The sequence below is a fragment of the Staurois parvus genome, unplaced genomic scaffold (assembly GCF_062004578.1).
Source record: "Staurois parvus isolate SC_StPar_1 unplaced genomic scaffold, SC_StPar_1.0 ptg000392l, whole genome shotgun sequence".
NCBI classification, from domain to species: Eukaryota; Metazoa; Chordata; class Amphibia; order Anura; family Ranidae; genus Staurois; species Staurois parvus.
This window is the reverse complement of record NW_028318188.1, coordinates 2060010-2075271: the sequence shown is the minus strand read 5'-3', so window position 1 is coordinate 2075271 and position 15262 is coordinate 2060010. Positions and strand designations below refer to the sequence as shown.

The 15262-nt window shown below is 40.4% G+C and overlaps 1 protein-coding gene across 5 annotated transcripts in view; it reads right to left on the bottom strand.

Moving 5' to 3' along the window:
• The window catches only part of SFSWAP (splicing factor SWAP), a 233342-nt gene that overhangs the window by 155876 nt on the left and 62204 nt on the right, over window positions 1–15262 (bottom strand). For all 5 annotated transcript variants that reach the window (XM_089686134.1, XM_089686136.1, XM_089686133.1 and 2 more), the window contains 3 exons: window positions 14335–14566; window positions 11583–11714; window positions 10793–10886 (listed from right to left, as the gene is read on the bottom strand). In XM_089686134.1, the coding sequence (XP_089542260.1) occupies window positions 10793–10886; window positions 11583–11714; window positions 14335–14566 (458 nt within the window). The remainder of the gene's footprint in view (window positions 1–10792; window positions 10887–11582; window positions 11715–14334; window positions 14567–15262) is intronic.

Below are 15262 nucleotides of genomic sequence, written 5' to 3'. Positions count from 1 at the left end.
AGTTTAGATGTGAATAAGAACCATGTACACCAGACCTTGGGACTAAATCCAGGCACATAGTTTTTAACATTTTAAAAACATTTTCATATTTTAGATTTATTAAATCCATAATTAAAACAATAGTGTATCCACATACACGATGAATGGAGCCCGGAAGGATAAATGCACCACATGTGCACCGTCCAGGGATCCGCACTGACTTACGTGTTTCGAGGGCAAGCCCTCTTCATCAGAGCCAGACCTGGTTTGTGTCCATGGATACACTATTGTTTTAAGCAGTTTCCAAACCTTGGATTGTGAGTATAAATTTAGTTTTATTCATTTCAATAAATACGCTTGGGATAATCCACCAGGCCAGTGCACATTCTTTTTCTTGTTTTTCCATATTTTTTGATAGGAGTAATTCTGTCAGTGAATTGCTAATGCTAACCGTAGGAAATACACCTTAGGTGGGATTAGGAAGGTCTTTTCACATGTGGCGTAGGTTTGGCCTCTTCCTGAAATCTGAGCTTTTTTATTTTTTCTGTTCAAACCAACAAGAAGATTCAAACTTTAAGTGCAGGCTACTGTAAGGAGCACATAAGAGTGACAGCTCAACCGCTTTTGCATGTGAGAAACAAAAGAGTTTGAAGAGTGTAAGAAAACCATCTGTTTTAAGCAAAACGAGTAGAAAACTAAACAAAAATTCTTGGTTGTTCAGTTTTCGCATCATTAGTATGCCAGTTGCAACACATGATTTTTATGTTGCAATAGAAAGTTTTGTGATCCAACAAGCTGGATTTTGTTTCAAAAACAAAACAAATGATAGCACAATCATATGCATCATTTTCGTTTTTCAAATGACAGACCGTTCGGTTTTTGGCAAGTCTATGGCCTGCCTTATTTTGTCCACATTACTGGTCTTGTCTAGGGTCCGGACCTCACCCTTCACCGCAGGCATACCGCTGAAGGAGTCTACAGGATCTAGTGGACAAAGAAATTAACAAAAGCCCTGGACCTGCACAGCACTCTGTAGCTAACTACACTAGTTGCAGTAGTGCCAAGGTGAGTGGCTTACGCAGAATCCAGCACCCGAAGCAAACATTAAATGCCAGTCCTGCTGCTGCTGAAGAGTCAGAGTATGGCTCTCAAGGTCAAGGCTCTCACCTAGGGTAACTGATCCAAAAACTGGTAGTAAGCCGTAAGGCAATAAGCAGTCAAATCTTGAGTGTCAAAAGAAGAACAGAAATGAAGAAAAAAAAAAAAAAAAAAAACTTCTCCAAAAAGGGCAAGGGTTCCATCACCTAAGAATAGCCCAGACCTGAATCCGAAATCTGTGTGGTGATCTGAAGAGGGCTGTGCACAGGAGATGCCCACATAATCTGACAGATTTTGAGTGTTTTTGCAAGGAGTGGGCAATTATTGGCAAGTCAAGATGTGCCATGCTGATAGGATTCATACCCAAAAAGACTGAGTGCTGAAAAAAAAAAAAAATCAAAAAGGTGCTTCAACAAGGTATTAGTTTAACCACTAGCCTACAGGGCACTTATACCCCCTTCCTGCCTGGGCCAATTTCCAGCTTTCAGCGCTGTCACACTTTGAATGACAATTGCGCGGTCATGCAACACTGTACCCATATGGAATTTTTATCATTTTTTGAGACAGATAGAGCTTTCGTTTGGTGGTAATCACCTCTGGGATTTTTATTTTTCTTAAACCAAAAACCACTGAAAATTAAAAAAAAAAAAGAAGTTTTTTCTTAGTTTTTGTTAAACAATTTTGTAAATAAGTGATTTTTCTCCTTCACTGATGTGCGCTAATGAGGCTGCAGTGATGGGCACTGATAGGTGGCACTGATGGGCATTGACCGGCATCGCCCGTCATTGAACTATAGGGCGGGCGGAAGGTGGTTAAGGGTGTGCACACTTATGCAAACATTTTATTTTAGTTTTTTATTTTTACTTCCCTCCACCTAAAAGATTTCAGTTCGTTGTTCAACTGAGTTGTACAGTTTATAAGTCACATTAAAGGTGGAAAAAGTTCTGAAATTATTTATCTTGGTTTCATTTTTACATCACAGAAACCTGACATTTTAACAGGAGTGTGTAGACTTGTTATATCCACTGTACATCCGACTTACATATGACTCACACTTACAAGCGGAGGGAGACAACAGGACGTGAGAGGAAATCTACCTCTAGGAAGAAAAATTCACTCCTGTAAGTTTATCATGGGAAAAAGGTGTCTCCACTGAAGCTATATCACCAAGCCTTGTTTTCACAACCCAGAATTTTAAAAGTTCAATGGTCACAGGGACAGAAAGTGAGGTGAAATCTTCTGAACTTGGGCACAGACAGCAAAACAAATGTTACAGGTGTGTTAACCCTTCCCTATGCTATAATTACTTAAAAATTATTATTTTTTTTTTTGGATGGAGTTACACTTAAAAAATTTACCTGTTCCAACTTGCATACAACTGCAACTCAAGAACAAACCTACAGAGCCTACCTTGTTTGTAACCCAGGGACTGACTGTACTCAAGAAAAACAGTCACAAGCGTCACACAAAACAGCCAGCTTTCACCAGTTTACACTGGTCAGATCATTGGGAAAAAAATTCTTTACACTGGGCAAACATCTCAAACAAGAATAGTATCAACTAATTTCCTATGAAATACCATAAACAGATTTATTGGAATTACTATTTTAATATAAATATATATTTTGTATAACACTGTTGAGTGGCTACACTCTAAATTGTTCTAAACAGACTATGAAACTCATTCATTTCACAAAAAAATATTAAATGACTAAATGCACACCCAGTGAGACCATAAATTAATAAAGAATGAGGTGGAACAAGAAAGATTTTTCTATTTCAATTTAAATAAACAAATTATTAAAATTAAACCAAATGAGCTGTTGCACAAAATGACTGCAAGCATAGCCAGCATACAATTGAAAGTTGCTGATTTCACCCAAGTTCAAATGATGGCAATTTTCATCTATTACACAGTACTGTACACTGCCTGCTAATGTCAAAAACCCAAAAAGAAAAGCTGAATTTCACACTTGGGTCAAAACTAAAACGGAGAATCAAAGAAAAAATGACAGCGAAAGAGTCAACAAAACAAGTCAATAAAATAGTATGTGTAAGCTCACTGTAATATTATTTAATTGTCCTTTCCAGCCTGCAGTGGCTGTAATTTTCTGTAAATTTGCAATGCAGTATGGCAACCTGGAGGTGTTCTGTACACAGATAGTGTATGAAATGCTCTCTAGAAAGGTCATTGCCTGGTTGTGTGATTGGCTTACTGATTTTCCCAGGAATAACTAAATCAGTGTCCCATTCTACTTGTCCCTGATGACAATCTACTTGTCCAGATTAAAAAAAACAAACAAAAAAAACTTTAATCAAAATTGTATTGAAGTCTGAGTAGCTTATAGGAATGTCTGGGGCTATTACAAAAAAAACAAAAAGGGGCTTTATGGCGACTTAAATGTTTAATATTTTTAACATTGCGTGGTTTATCTCCTCTCTGCCTGTCTCCAGCACCATGCACCTAGGGACTAGCAAGGAGAGGAGAGACCTTGCAGTGTAATGAGCACCGATTGGGTGCTTTTCAGGAAAGGGGAGTGTCAGGCTTATCCTGTATCCTGCGTTTTTTGCACGTTTAAAAAATCCTTTTAGGCCTGGGGTTATGTGCTTGAGTGTAACAGTCATTTTTTACAATTAAAGTTTTTTACTCAACTTTTTTTTTCTTGTCACATAGGGGACAAAGTCCTCTATATAATGATTTTTGGTGACAAGTTCTCTATTTCTTTATTTACACATCCAGGGCGACGGGTGATAAAAACTGAACATCCCTGACTAAGATACAAAAATCAGATTTTGGGCATCTCCTGCAAAAAAATTTAATTTTTGGTTATGATGATGAAGTGGACTGGGCACCCAAAAGATCTGTGTGAGAGGGCCCAGGGCAGCCATGTTGAATTCCTAAGTCCGCCATGACATTTTTGTAGGATAGGGACACAACATCAGCAATTCCCTTTCCATAACCCTAGGAAGTGCATCTCCTATAATCACAAACTCTTACCAGCATTCCAAACATCCTTATCAGCATGTCAACAGACCCAGCATAACCTCTTAACCAAATGGCATGGCAAACAGGTAACCCTTTGATGTAGCCCTCATAAACCTCCTTGACAGAAATGAACATAATGCACGTCAGTCTCGGCTCTAATGGTCATCAAAAACAGTCAAGCCTTCAAGCTTGAGTAACCAGGCTCTTACCAGATATCTATCCTAGATTAGATTCATCACTTGTTGTAACTAGCTCAGCTGGTGGAATGGTCAAGAACACATTCCAGACTGGCTTTTATTAGCCAAAGAATCCTAGCTTCAGCATATTGCACAACTCCTGCACTGATAATAGTACAACCAGAAAAAGGACATCTTTACTTGTATCAGTTAATTACCAGCATTTTAAGCCCAAACACCACTTTCTTAGGAGGTGCCGGAGGTAGATCAAGCCCACTCCTAGGTGAAAAAGCCATCTGACACCCATCATATTTGTATTCATTTAAATTTTAATTTCATGCTGGACAATAATATACAAGTTGCCAGCATAAACTGGTAGGTATTCCAAGAGATTAATACATTTAGAACCATAGGAATCTTGGATTTAGAAATGACCGTCTTTTGAGGTCTAGGCTATAACAGCCATGTCATTGAAATGGGCAACCTTGAAGCAGTATGGTAAATGGGTCCTTGAAACAGAAGTTCTGGATTATCTGTTGGAACCCACAGAGTGTCTGCCAGGAGCTTTACCATGTCGGCATGCCAGATCCTGGGCCAACCTAGAGCAATGAGGAGCATCAGAATGCCCTCCATCCTGATCCTGTTAAGCAGAGGAAGAAAATGATGGAGGGTTGAAGGGAAGAATAGCACAGGCCTGGGTGTACTGATTCCATAGAGCCAAGGCATCCATTGTTTCCACTATAAAACCGCCCAATCTGTTGATAAACCTGGAAGTCAAGAGGTCCACATCTGGGCAGCCTCCATCTGTGACATAGGTCCTTGAGAAAGTCTTCTTGGCAAATGTTCACACTTGGGAAGTACACAGCAGACAAGGCTGTAATATGAAGCCCTGCTCAGGACAGGGTTCGATCGATTTTTTTTTACCATTGCAAGATCTTTGGTCCCCCCTGTCCTACTGAATCTGGAAAGGATAACCCTCCAGCAGGATATTTCATTGTTGCAGAGACAGCAAGACTGCCTGTTCCATAATGTTAATCTATTAATCCCCTGCACTCTAACAGTTCCCAGGATTCCTCCTCAACCCAACAGGCTGACATTTGTAATTAGAATTTGAAAAAAAAAAAAACGGCAAGGAAGAACTTTCCCACTTTCAGAGCCAGATTACTGAGCCACCAAGCAAGGGACAAACTAGTCCTTAGGGATAGATTAGGTTTGTCCAGGCACTACACTGACATGTCCTACAAAGATAGGCTGTTGCATTTTAGAGGTCTAGAGTGAAACTAGTTAAACAGAAATGCTTCAAAGACCACTCTCATGAAAAAACAAAACAAACAGTCTCAAACAACTACGGACTGGAGAGCCTAAATTTTAGATTGGAGAGCCTGAAGTTTTCCCAGTGGAAGGGACACTCTAGCCTGAAGTGTATTTTGGATTAGAATGATACTTGAGCACAGCAGGGCTAATACTGGGTCCAGCATGTTTGTGAACATCTGAAGTGTAGAAGACATGCTGAAGAGCAGAGCCACTAACTGCAAGTGTAGAGGCTTCCTAGCAAAGCATAGAAAACCCTGAAGTTCTGGAAAGATAGGGACACATAGGTAAGAGTCCTTGAAGTTCACTGACAGAACTAGTGGACCTAAGGTATGAGATCAGATTGTAGTACAAACCTCACCCAAGAAAGCAGAGGAATTGACCAAACCCAAATTAAAGTGATACTAAACACACTGTTAAATTTACATTACCCATTCTATTTTGGTATGTGGATGATGGAACTGTATTTTAATTTAAAAAAAAAAAAAAACACTTCGTACCTTTTTCCTAATCAATATACAGTTGTCACATGACCCACATCTTTCCCAGCCTGTCTGCAGGGAAACATAAGCAGGAGGAGCTTCTAGTCCTCTGCTGCTGGTCACATGTTCAAAATAAAACAGCCTTTGGAATAAAGAGTAAAAAAATTTAAAATCGATATACAGTCTTAAATTGGCATACTGTGGGCAAATTTCTGCCAGTCACAGGCTGTATCACACCCCTCCAGCCGGAGTTTTAGAATAAGAGGGAGGTGATTCCTTCATTAAATCTACATGTAATATATTGCCTTCATTGTGTTTAGCTGTTTAGTGGGCATGAAGGAGGAGAGAGGAAATGGGCTGTCACTTACCACTGTGTATACGCACACACGTGTGACTCTATAGTCACATGGGCTGCTCAGATGTGATTGGGAGAAAATGCTCAGCATAGAAACTCACTGAAAACTGAGCATGTGCAGAGTTGCCACTACAGCTGCAAAATTACTAGCTGAATTGGGGACATGAACAGAAAGTGAAGAAAGCAGCAGGATCAACCAGGTTTTTTGCAAAATACAGAAAATGAATCTCATAGTGACAGAGTGAGTATGGACAGCATGCAATAAAACATTTGCGTTTTTTTATTATGTGGGTTTAATCCTTCTGTAGGTGGCATTACAAACCAAAAGTGCAAGACTTGCTATGTGCCTCTATGGTGATACATTCTGAATTTGCTTTTACACAAGTTAGAGCAATTATGTTGGTGTTAATTTTGAGCTACTTTCAAATACCAAACATGTCCCCAATCCATTAAACTCCCTAAAAGGCAAGTTATTAGATGAAACCCTTCAGAGAGCTCAAAACCTGCACATAGCTTTACCTTCTATCTGCAAGTAGTAAGTAGCAAAATTAATATACAATATTTAATAAACGCAATAAAAATACAATATATTAAACCACACCCGGGGACTAGCAGGGAAGGGGGAGACCTTGCAGTAATGAGCACCAATTGGGTGCTAGTCAGGAAAGGGGAGTGTCAGGTTTATCCTTTATCCCTTTCGCTGCCAGAGCCCTTTTTGCATTTTTTTGCACACATTTAAAAAAACATTTTAGGCCTGAATATTACACAACACTCCCAAACATTATATATTTTCTGAAAGCAGACACCCTAGAGAATAAAATAATGGCAGTTCCAATGTCACATGATATTACCGCAAAGGTCTAGGAAATGCAAAATTTCAGTATAAAACACACTAAAGTGAATTAGAGGGCAAAGGCAATAAAATTACTCACATTTTTGGTAAAATATAAAAAGACGAAAAGGCTGCACAAAGTAGATGCACAAATTTGCGTGCGCCAGTGAAATGGCAACAAACTTCTGTACCCTATATTTTCTATAGGCAACACTTTAACCACTTGCCTACCAGGCACTTATACCCCCTTCCTTACCAGGCCAATTTTCAGCTTTCAGCACTGCCGCACTTTGATTGACAATTGCGCGGTCATGCAACATTGCACCCATATGAAATTTTGATCATTTTTTTCTCACAAATAGAGCTTTCTTTTGGTGGTATTTAATCGCCGCTGGGCGCTTTACTTTTTGCGCTATAAATACAAAAAGTGCAAAAAATTTGAAAAAAAAAAAAAAGTTTGTTTCTATTATAAAATTTTTCAAACAGGTAATTTTTCTCCTTCACTGATGTGCGTTGATGGGGCAGCACTGAAGGGCACTGATAGGCGGCACTGATAGGCAGCACTAAAGGGCACTGATAGGCAGTACTAATGAGGTGGCACGGATAGGCGGCACTGATAGACAGCACTAATGAGGTGGCACGGATAGGCGGCACTGATAGACAGCACTAATGAGGTGTCACGGATAGGCGGCACTAATAGGCGGCACTGATAGGCGGCACTGATGATGGGTACTGATAGACGGCACTGACTGGCATCACTGCTGGGCACTGACTGGCGGCACTGACTGGCACAACCCCTGGGCACTGACTGGTGGCACTGACTGGCAGCACTGGTGGGTGAGCACAGGTGGGTGGGCACAGGTGGGTGGCACTGCTGGGCACAGGTGTGTGACACTGCAGAGTGGCACAGGTGGGTGCACTGCTGGGCACAGGTGGGTGCACTGCTGGGCAAAGGTGGGCGGAGCTAGGGGCGCACTGCTGGGCACAGGTGGGCGGAGCTTGCGGGTGGCACTGCTGGGCACCGATCATCAGGGCACTGATCATCAGTGCCCTGATGATCGGTGCCGATCCCCGCTCTGACAACTGCCGGTTCTCGGCAGTACTTTCCTCACGATCTGACAGCGTGAGGAAAGTGCAGCCGAGAACCGGCACTTGCATTTTCCTCTGATCAGCGTGTCATTGGACACCGCTGATCACGTGGTAAAAGGCCGTTGTGATTGGTCTTTTACCACATCACGTGATCAGCTGTGTCCGTAGGACACAGCGATCACGGAGATCGCCGGGTGCGCGCCCCCTGGGGCGCGCAGGAGAGCGCGTTCTGGGAGGATGTCATATGACGTCCACCCAGAACTGGCCGGCCGCAGTGCAGCCATCATTCGGCTATCTGCAGTCGGCAGGTAGTTAAAAGCCCCTACAGGTCATCAGTTTAGTGTTACAGAGGTCTTGTGCTAGAATGAATGCTCTCTCTTCAGCGTGTGCGGCGATATGTAACATGTATTGTGATATGTAACGTGTATTGCAATCAATGTTTTCACGCATTCATGTGATGCTGCAGCTGTCCCCTGCATGCCCCAAGATTGAGAACTAAGCGATCACATGACCACTTACTGCTCAGCTCTCAGTCTGCTCTGAGAAGACAAGTGACTGTCAGTCACTGTTCTCTGCTCTGCCCCTCCAGTGCTCACTGGAGCTTTAGGCAGGAGAGGGATGAGAGTAGCTGGTTCAGGGTCTTAGCACCAGCATGCCAAGAGGCTGGGCCAGCTACCGATCAGACATCCGGGTAGATTCTGATGTCAGGATCTTTCCAGAGCCTGAAATAGCTCTGTAACGTTAGCCGACAGCCAACTTTAGCTGGCTGTTGGCTGATTCTGGATCATAGGAGAGCAGAAGTAAGTGCAATCCTGTGATCCACAAGAGATGCATGGCCACAAAAGCTTTGGTCGCACCTCTTAAGTATCTTGCTTACTAAAAAAATGTGCAAAATGTTTCTTCATCTATCATACACCAAATATTGGCTTCTGACCATTTATCCCCTCTGCACTGCAGACAGAAATACAGCTTGATTACAGCTGGTCATAGATAAAGAAATAATTAAAAAAAAAAAAAAGATTTTGCCTTCTACACAAACAAGGGTGGATGGAGGATTCCTCGCTGACTGGACACATTTTGATCTATGGCCAGATTAAGACTGCTATTTGGGAGAAAGGAACAGCAGCTCACTGATGGACATCACTATGTAGATATTGGTTAAGAGCATGTGTACACTGGTTTTCAAATGCTTCCTTTAGCAGTGTAGTGGTACTTCAACTCACAGGTACAAAACACAGCAAAAGCTGCATTTTATCGGCTTTGCCAGAAAAGTAATCCTTTTTTCACTTTCTGCATTCAAAGAAATACAATGCAAAGTAAAGAGGTTCAAAAAACCTCAGTACAATCTTCCACATTACATAACCAATGTAAATGGGGTTCTAACTTTAAGCGCACATCAACTACTAAAAAATTCCCATCTACATGAGCTTATTACCTTACATCTCTTCCTTTCCTATCCCAGCCAGAAACATATGTTGGGACTATATCAGTGCAGCACAAATTGAGGTACTATTTAAAAATATATTTAAGTACTTTAAAACTACAAACCAGGTTAAACTGGAGACTTAATTATAATTCGGCTTACACACAAACTTTAAGGCCCTGGTGTTCACATGTAGCCCACAAGTCGCCTGACAGCCTTTTGCGTTCACCCCAGTATGTTCTGAGCTGAGCCTGTCACTTATTAGGCACCAGGTTGCTTATGATGTGCTGGCAACTTATTTAAGCCCGTTGAATCCTTCAAAAATATCTGACAGCAGCCCTTGATATGCCAGCTGCATTCCTGCACCAGAAGAGCCTGTTTGACAGTACACAGTGGTGTCCATTTCTGCACTTAGTGAAATCCATCAACAGTCAGCACATCAGGAGCTGCTGTCAACTATTTGCAAATGCTGGCTTGGACATGCAGCGAACAGCAGTCCCACACCCTCAACAGCCCTGTTCACATAGGCTGTCAGTAGCATATGTGCGCCTTTGTGGGTCTAAAATTGATTGATTATGTACAAAGCCCTGTCAATCCCATCTGGCAAAGAGTGGGACAGCTGAAAAAGTTCCAATTTGCATGGCTAGTGCATTGTGTGTTCACTGAATACACCACATTGAAGAAAACACAGCTTACAACGCACCATAATGCAGGGTAGTGCCTTACAGCATATTGTAATGCAGACACATTTGAGGTGCACTCATGTGGCATTCATAATTAATGGTGCGTAATATTTGCAAGGTGTTTTGTGTAGTGCAGAATGCACCTCCAGAAGGCTGCAATGCACCACTGTACACAATACATGATCTATGATGTGGTGCACTGCAAAAAAAAAAAAAAAAAAAGACAGAAAATGTTCATGGTATTACTGTGCAGCCCTCTGGACTCGTAAGGAATGCACGTAAGGCCCTCTATAAAATGTCTAAGTTTATCACCACTGCTTTAGGGTAATAAATTAAAAAAAAAGTTCATATTAATGTATGTACAATAACAAGCATTACCTGAGAAAGAAGAATTCCTTCTTTTTGCATGAAAAACTGCTTCTTAAATTCATAGTATGGATTATACTGGTGCCAGGGCTGTAGAAACTCAAACCTATCAAGACAAAGTGAAAAAACCATAAGAAGCAAAAATAACTAAATGTTAAAAGCAAGTTTGAAGTGTTCAAGTGTTATTAAACCCAGGACCCTGCATTTACTATATCTGGTCTCCCGCAGTACACAGAACATGGAAATGCAATTATTTTAGTAAATATAAACTGCTAAATACCTTTTCTCATCAGCAGTATATAGTAGTCTTGTGACTTCTATCAGTGTCCAGTAGAGCACTGGCTAAAGCTTGTAGGAGTTTTCATTCTCCTCGGACTGTCCTATGAGGTTGCATGACCCCTGGCCCTCTCTGTCTGGCTAGTGCTGATTGGCCATGTGCCGAGCACATGCAACCTCTCAAAATAAAAAATAAAAAAAACCCTCTAGCAATATACACCGAACTGAGCATGTGCAAAGTGCCTCCTAGGGCTCTGTACTTTTAGCAGATGGATTGGGAAAAGTAGAAGAGGGTGATCAGAGGAGGCAGGATCAAACAGACTTTTTATATAACGCAGATTAACCCCTTATGACAAGCATGCTTTACTGCAAATACAGACTGATTTTACTGTTGTGGGTTTAGTAACACTTTAAAATCCTAATCAAGACTTTTACAAGCAACACAATTGTAGCAACACATTTGTAAAGTTCTCCACATATGTTCCATGCAGAGATGAAAACATGTTAACACTTAGAAGGCACTAACCTTGAATCATTCTTTGCTTGGACACTAGTCTCAAATTTAATTCCATTCCGTGCCACATACTGAGCAAGCTTATCAATTACAGGCTGGATGTCAGGAGGTGGAGGAATAATAGCCACGACTGGAGCAAGTGTGCTGGGAAAAAAAACAGCAGACAGTAGACAATTATACACACACGCACGTCTTTAAATTCCAACTGCCCATCTTTCATACAATTCACAGAGAGAAAGAAAAAAAAATCCAATTACTTAAAGAGGTTTTTAAAGGCAGAAAGTTTATTACCCATCTTACTGCATTCTACTGAATTCTCCTGGGAATTGACAAATATAAGTCTAGAATGGTGGATAACAAAATCTGATACTCCTTTATGCAAAAATTGTTCCAGTTCTCGTAGAGATGCCACGGGCAGAAAACGAGCCCAAAATTGACGCTAGTGGCTCTATGATATTGAGGTCCGGCAACTGCGGCACCCAGCAAAAGTGAGAGATTTAATCTGCATACTCGTCAAACTAAAATTTGATTATGCCAGCTGTGTAAATTGGAGCATTATCATCTTATTAAATAGTGCTGTCTTTGGGGGAAAAAAAATGTCTGCACCATGGGGTGCATATGGTCAGCCAAAATGTGTACAGTCGCTGATAGCAACTACCTTTCAAGGTGATGATGGGGCCTGCATATATGGCTGCCCAAACTATGATTGCGCCGTCACCATACTTTACCGTTGGCACAAGACAGTCCTGGTCATAAGCTTGGGATAGTGCTTGCCACACAAACATGTCAAAGCTCGATTCATCGGACCATATTACAGTCTTCTATTGATCGATAGTCCACGATTTATGGGTGTTGCCCCACTCTCTCCTCTTCTGAACATGAATATCAGACACTAGTGGTTTGGCAATTGCAGCTCACTTGTGAATGTTTTGCTTATGGAGTGAATGACGAAAGTGAGGCTTACCACCTGTCAGGTAGGTGTCTCATCACACAACGGAAGCAAAAGAATGTTACAAGACTTATGTTTTCAATGTGAAACAAGATGTCACTTTCACACCTGCAAATCCGGTACGGTTTCCATCATTTTGTCCAAACCCTGTATTCGAATGTGTGATATCTTAGATTGCTTTATGGTTGAGATTTGTAAAAAATATATTGTTTTGTTTTTGAAGATTGAGCGGAAAACGGAGGACATGTTTGTTATTTAAGCAAAATAAAAAAATAAGCCTTTAGAATCACTTTATACTCTCCAGTATCTTCCAAATTATAGAAGTTAAACTAACTGGTCTATAGTTATTTGGTAAAGACTTTGATCCTTTTTAAATATTGGCACCACATTGGTCTTACGCCAATCCAGTGGTACTATGCCAGTTATTAAAGAGTCATTAAAAATGAGAAATAATGGCTTTGAAATGAAAGCACTCAATTTTTTTAGGACAGTGGGTGTATGCCATCCTGTCCAGTACTCCGGTTCACCTTTATTCTGTCTAAATATTTCTCGACCATATCAATTTTGAGCCACAGTGGTTCATTTGGGGCTATGTCAATATCATCCCCATTGTGGACAAGAACTTCCCCGTGCTCCTTTGTATACAGAGCTGAAGAAGGTATTTAATAAATTTGCCTTCTCTTTGTCCCCAGTCACCCAGTCTAGATTTTGTAAAGGGCCTACATGCTCGGACCTAACCTTTTCACAGTTAATATATTTAAAGATTTTTTTGGCGTTTGTTCTACTTTCTTTTGTAATCTGTTGCTGGTTTTGAATTTCTGCATCCTTGATTTCTTTTTACATATTCTGTTATATTCTTTGTAACATTTAAAACGATGATAGTTTTCCTTCTTTTTTATATTTTTTAAAAAGCTTTTCTTTTTATAGCCTTTTTAAAATTTGGAAGTGAGCCACAAAGGTTTTTATTTTTAAAAAAAAAAAACCTATTGCCCATGGGAATATAAGTTGCAGCGTGTTCACAGTCTTTGAAGAATTACCATTTCTCTGTTCTGTGTTCATGGATGCCAATATTCCCTTCCAGTCTAAGTCTTGAAGAGCTGCCCACATGCTTTGAAAAATTTGCGCATTAAAGTTAGGTCTTTATTTTTCCAGTATGTGTTTGTTGTTTACAGCTTATAATAAATGAAACCATTTTATGGTCACTGCTATACAGATGTTCTTTTATATGAACATTAGTAATAAACTCTGCACAGTTTGAGATTACCAGGTCCAGCAGAGCATCATTCCTAGTTGGGGCCTTTAGGAACTGTACCATAAAATTGTCTTGTAATAGGCTTATAGATTTTTGCTCTTTAACTATTCCAGCAGTGCCACTACTCCAATTATTATCAGGGTAATTAAAATCCCCCATGACTGTCCCAGTCCCTGCAGCCCTTTCCATCTGTGCGAGGAGCGGAGTCTCCACCTCCTCATTCACATCCAGTGGCCTGTAGAAAAACGCCAATGATTAACTTTGAACTACACACATTCAAATTTGCTCAACAGAGATAAATAAAAGGCGGTTAGCCTCCTTAAGCACTAGCAAAAAACTATGGCTAGCAGGGTAAAAGAGGTGTTACAATGGGGCTGGCTTTCAACCTTTCTATTGGACAATGTCAAAATACTCTATAGGCAGAATAATAATTCCACTGTTACTGAATTATTGCATCTCACTGGATGATGGACAGAAACAAACATTTAGCAGAAGAAAGCATTACAGCTCTCAACGTTTGCAAAATTCCATAGAAGTGATTTGACTATAAAATATATCTTTACCTTGTGGCACTTAAACCAGCAGTTAAGGTGTTGCTGCTGTCAATGCTGTTTACAGATGGCAAGATGGTGGCTTGTGGAACAGATAGAGCAGCTTCTTTTGTACTCTGTGCATTTTCCCCTGCAGGTACTGAACTATAACATGCACTGGCATCCATTCCCGGAGGAGGAGGTGCAAGACAGTAAGTTCCATCAGGTAGCATGTAGTAATTATAATATGTAGAGGCCACCGTTGCTGTAAAGAAATTGGAAACAAATTGAATTTATTCACTTAAATATTTCACAATTATTGTTAACATATATAACATTTGTCTTACACCTAGAAGAACTTTAAATAGTCATACTGCCACAGGTTTGCATTACTTCAACCGACAGTCAGTATTTGTTTTTCAACAGCTATCTTAAATTCGTAAACAAATATGGAAGGATCTACGCTATCAAAATCTAACAGCACAGCTCAAGTAAATAGTGCTTCAGATATTAATCAACATTATAGGAAAATACCAGGGCTCTACAAAAATGCTAACAAATACAGCAGATGTTGTAGCAGCTGTTATCTCAGATGTAGGTGCTTATATTTTTGGAAACAGCAAAATGTATCCAAGAAAGGGGACTCTTCAAAAAAACAAACATCTTAGGCTACTTTCACAATTCTAAATGGTAAAAAAGCAACAGCGTTTTTGATGAGTTTCCAATGCCTTTTGCAGCCGTGAAAAACAAAAAAACAAACAAAACGACTAAAAAAATAACCCCGCAAAAAAAAAAAAAAAAAATGCAACTGCTGGTGCACAGAGCTGCAGCTGACCAATGTGAAGAGTTCCATAGAATTAAATGGTCATGTGTTTTTCTTCTGCTTTTTCTTTTTAATGCAAAAAAAGAAGAAAACCAGATCAGTGTGCAGCTGAGAACACTAGGTTACACGCACGTCAAA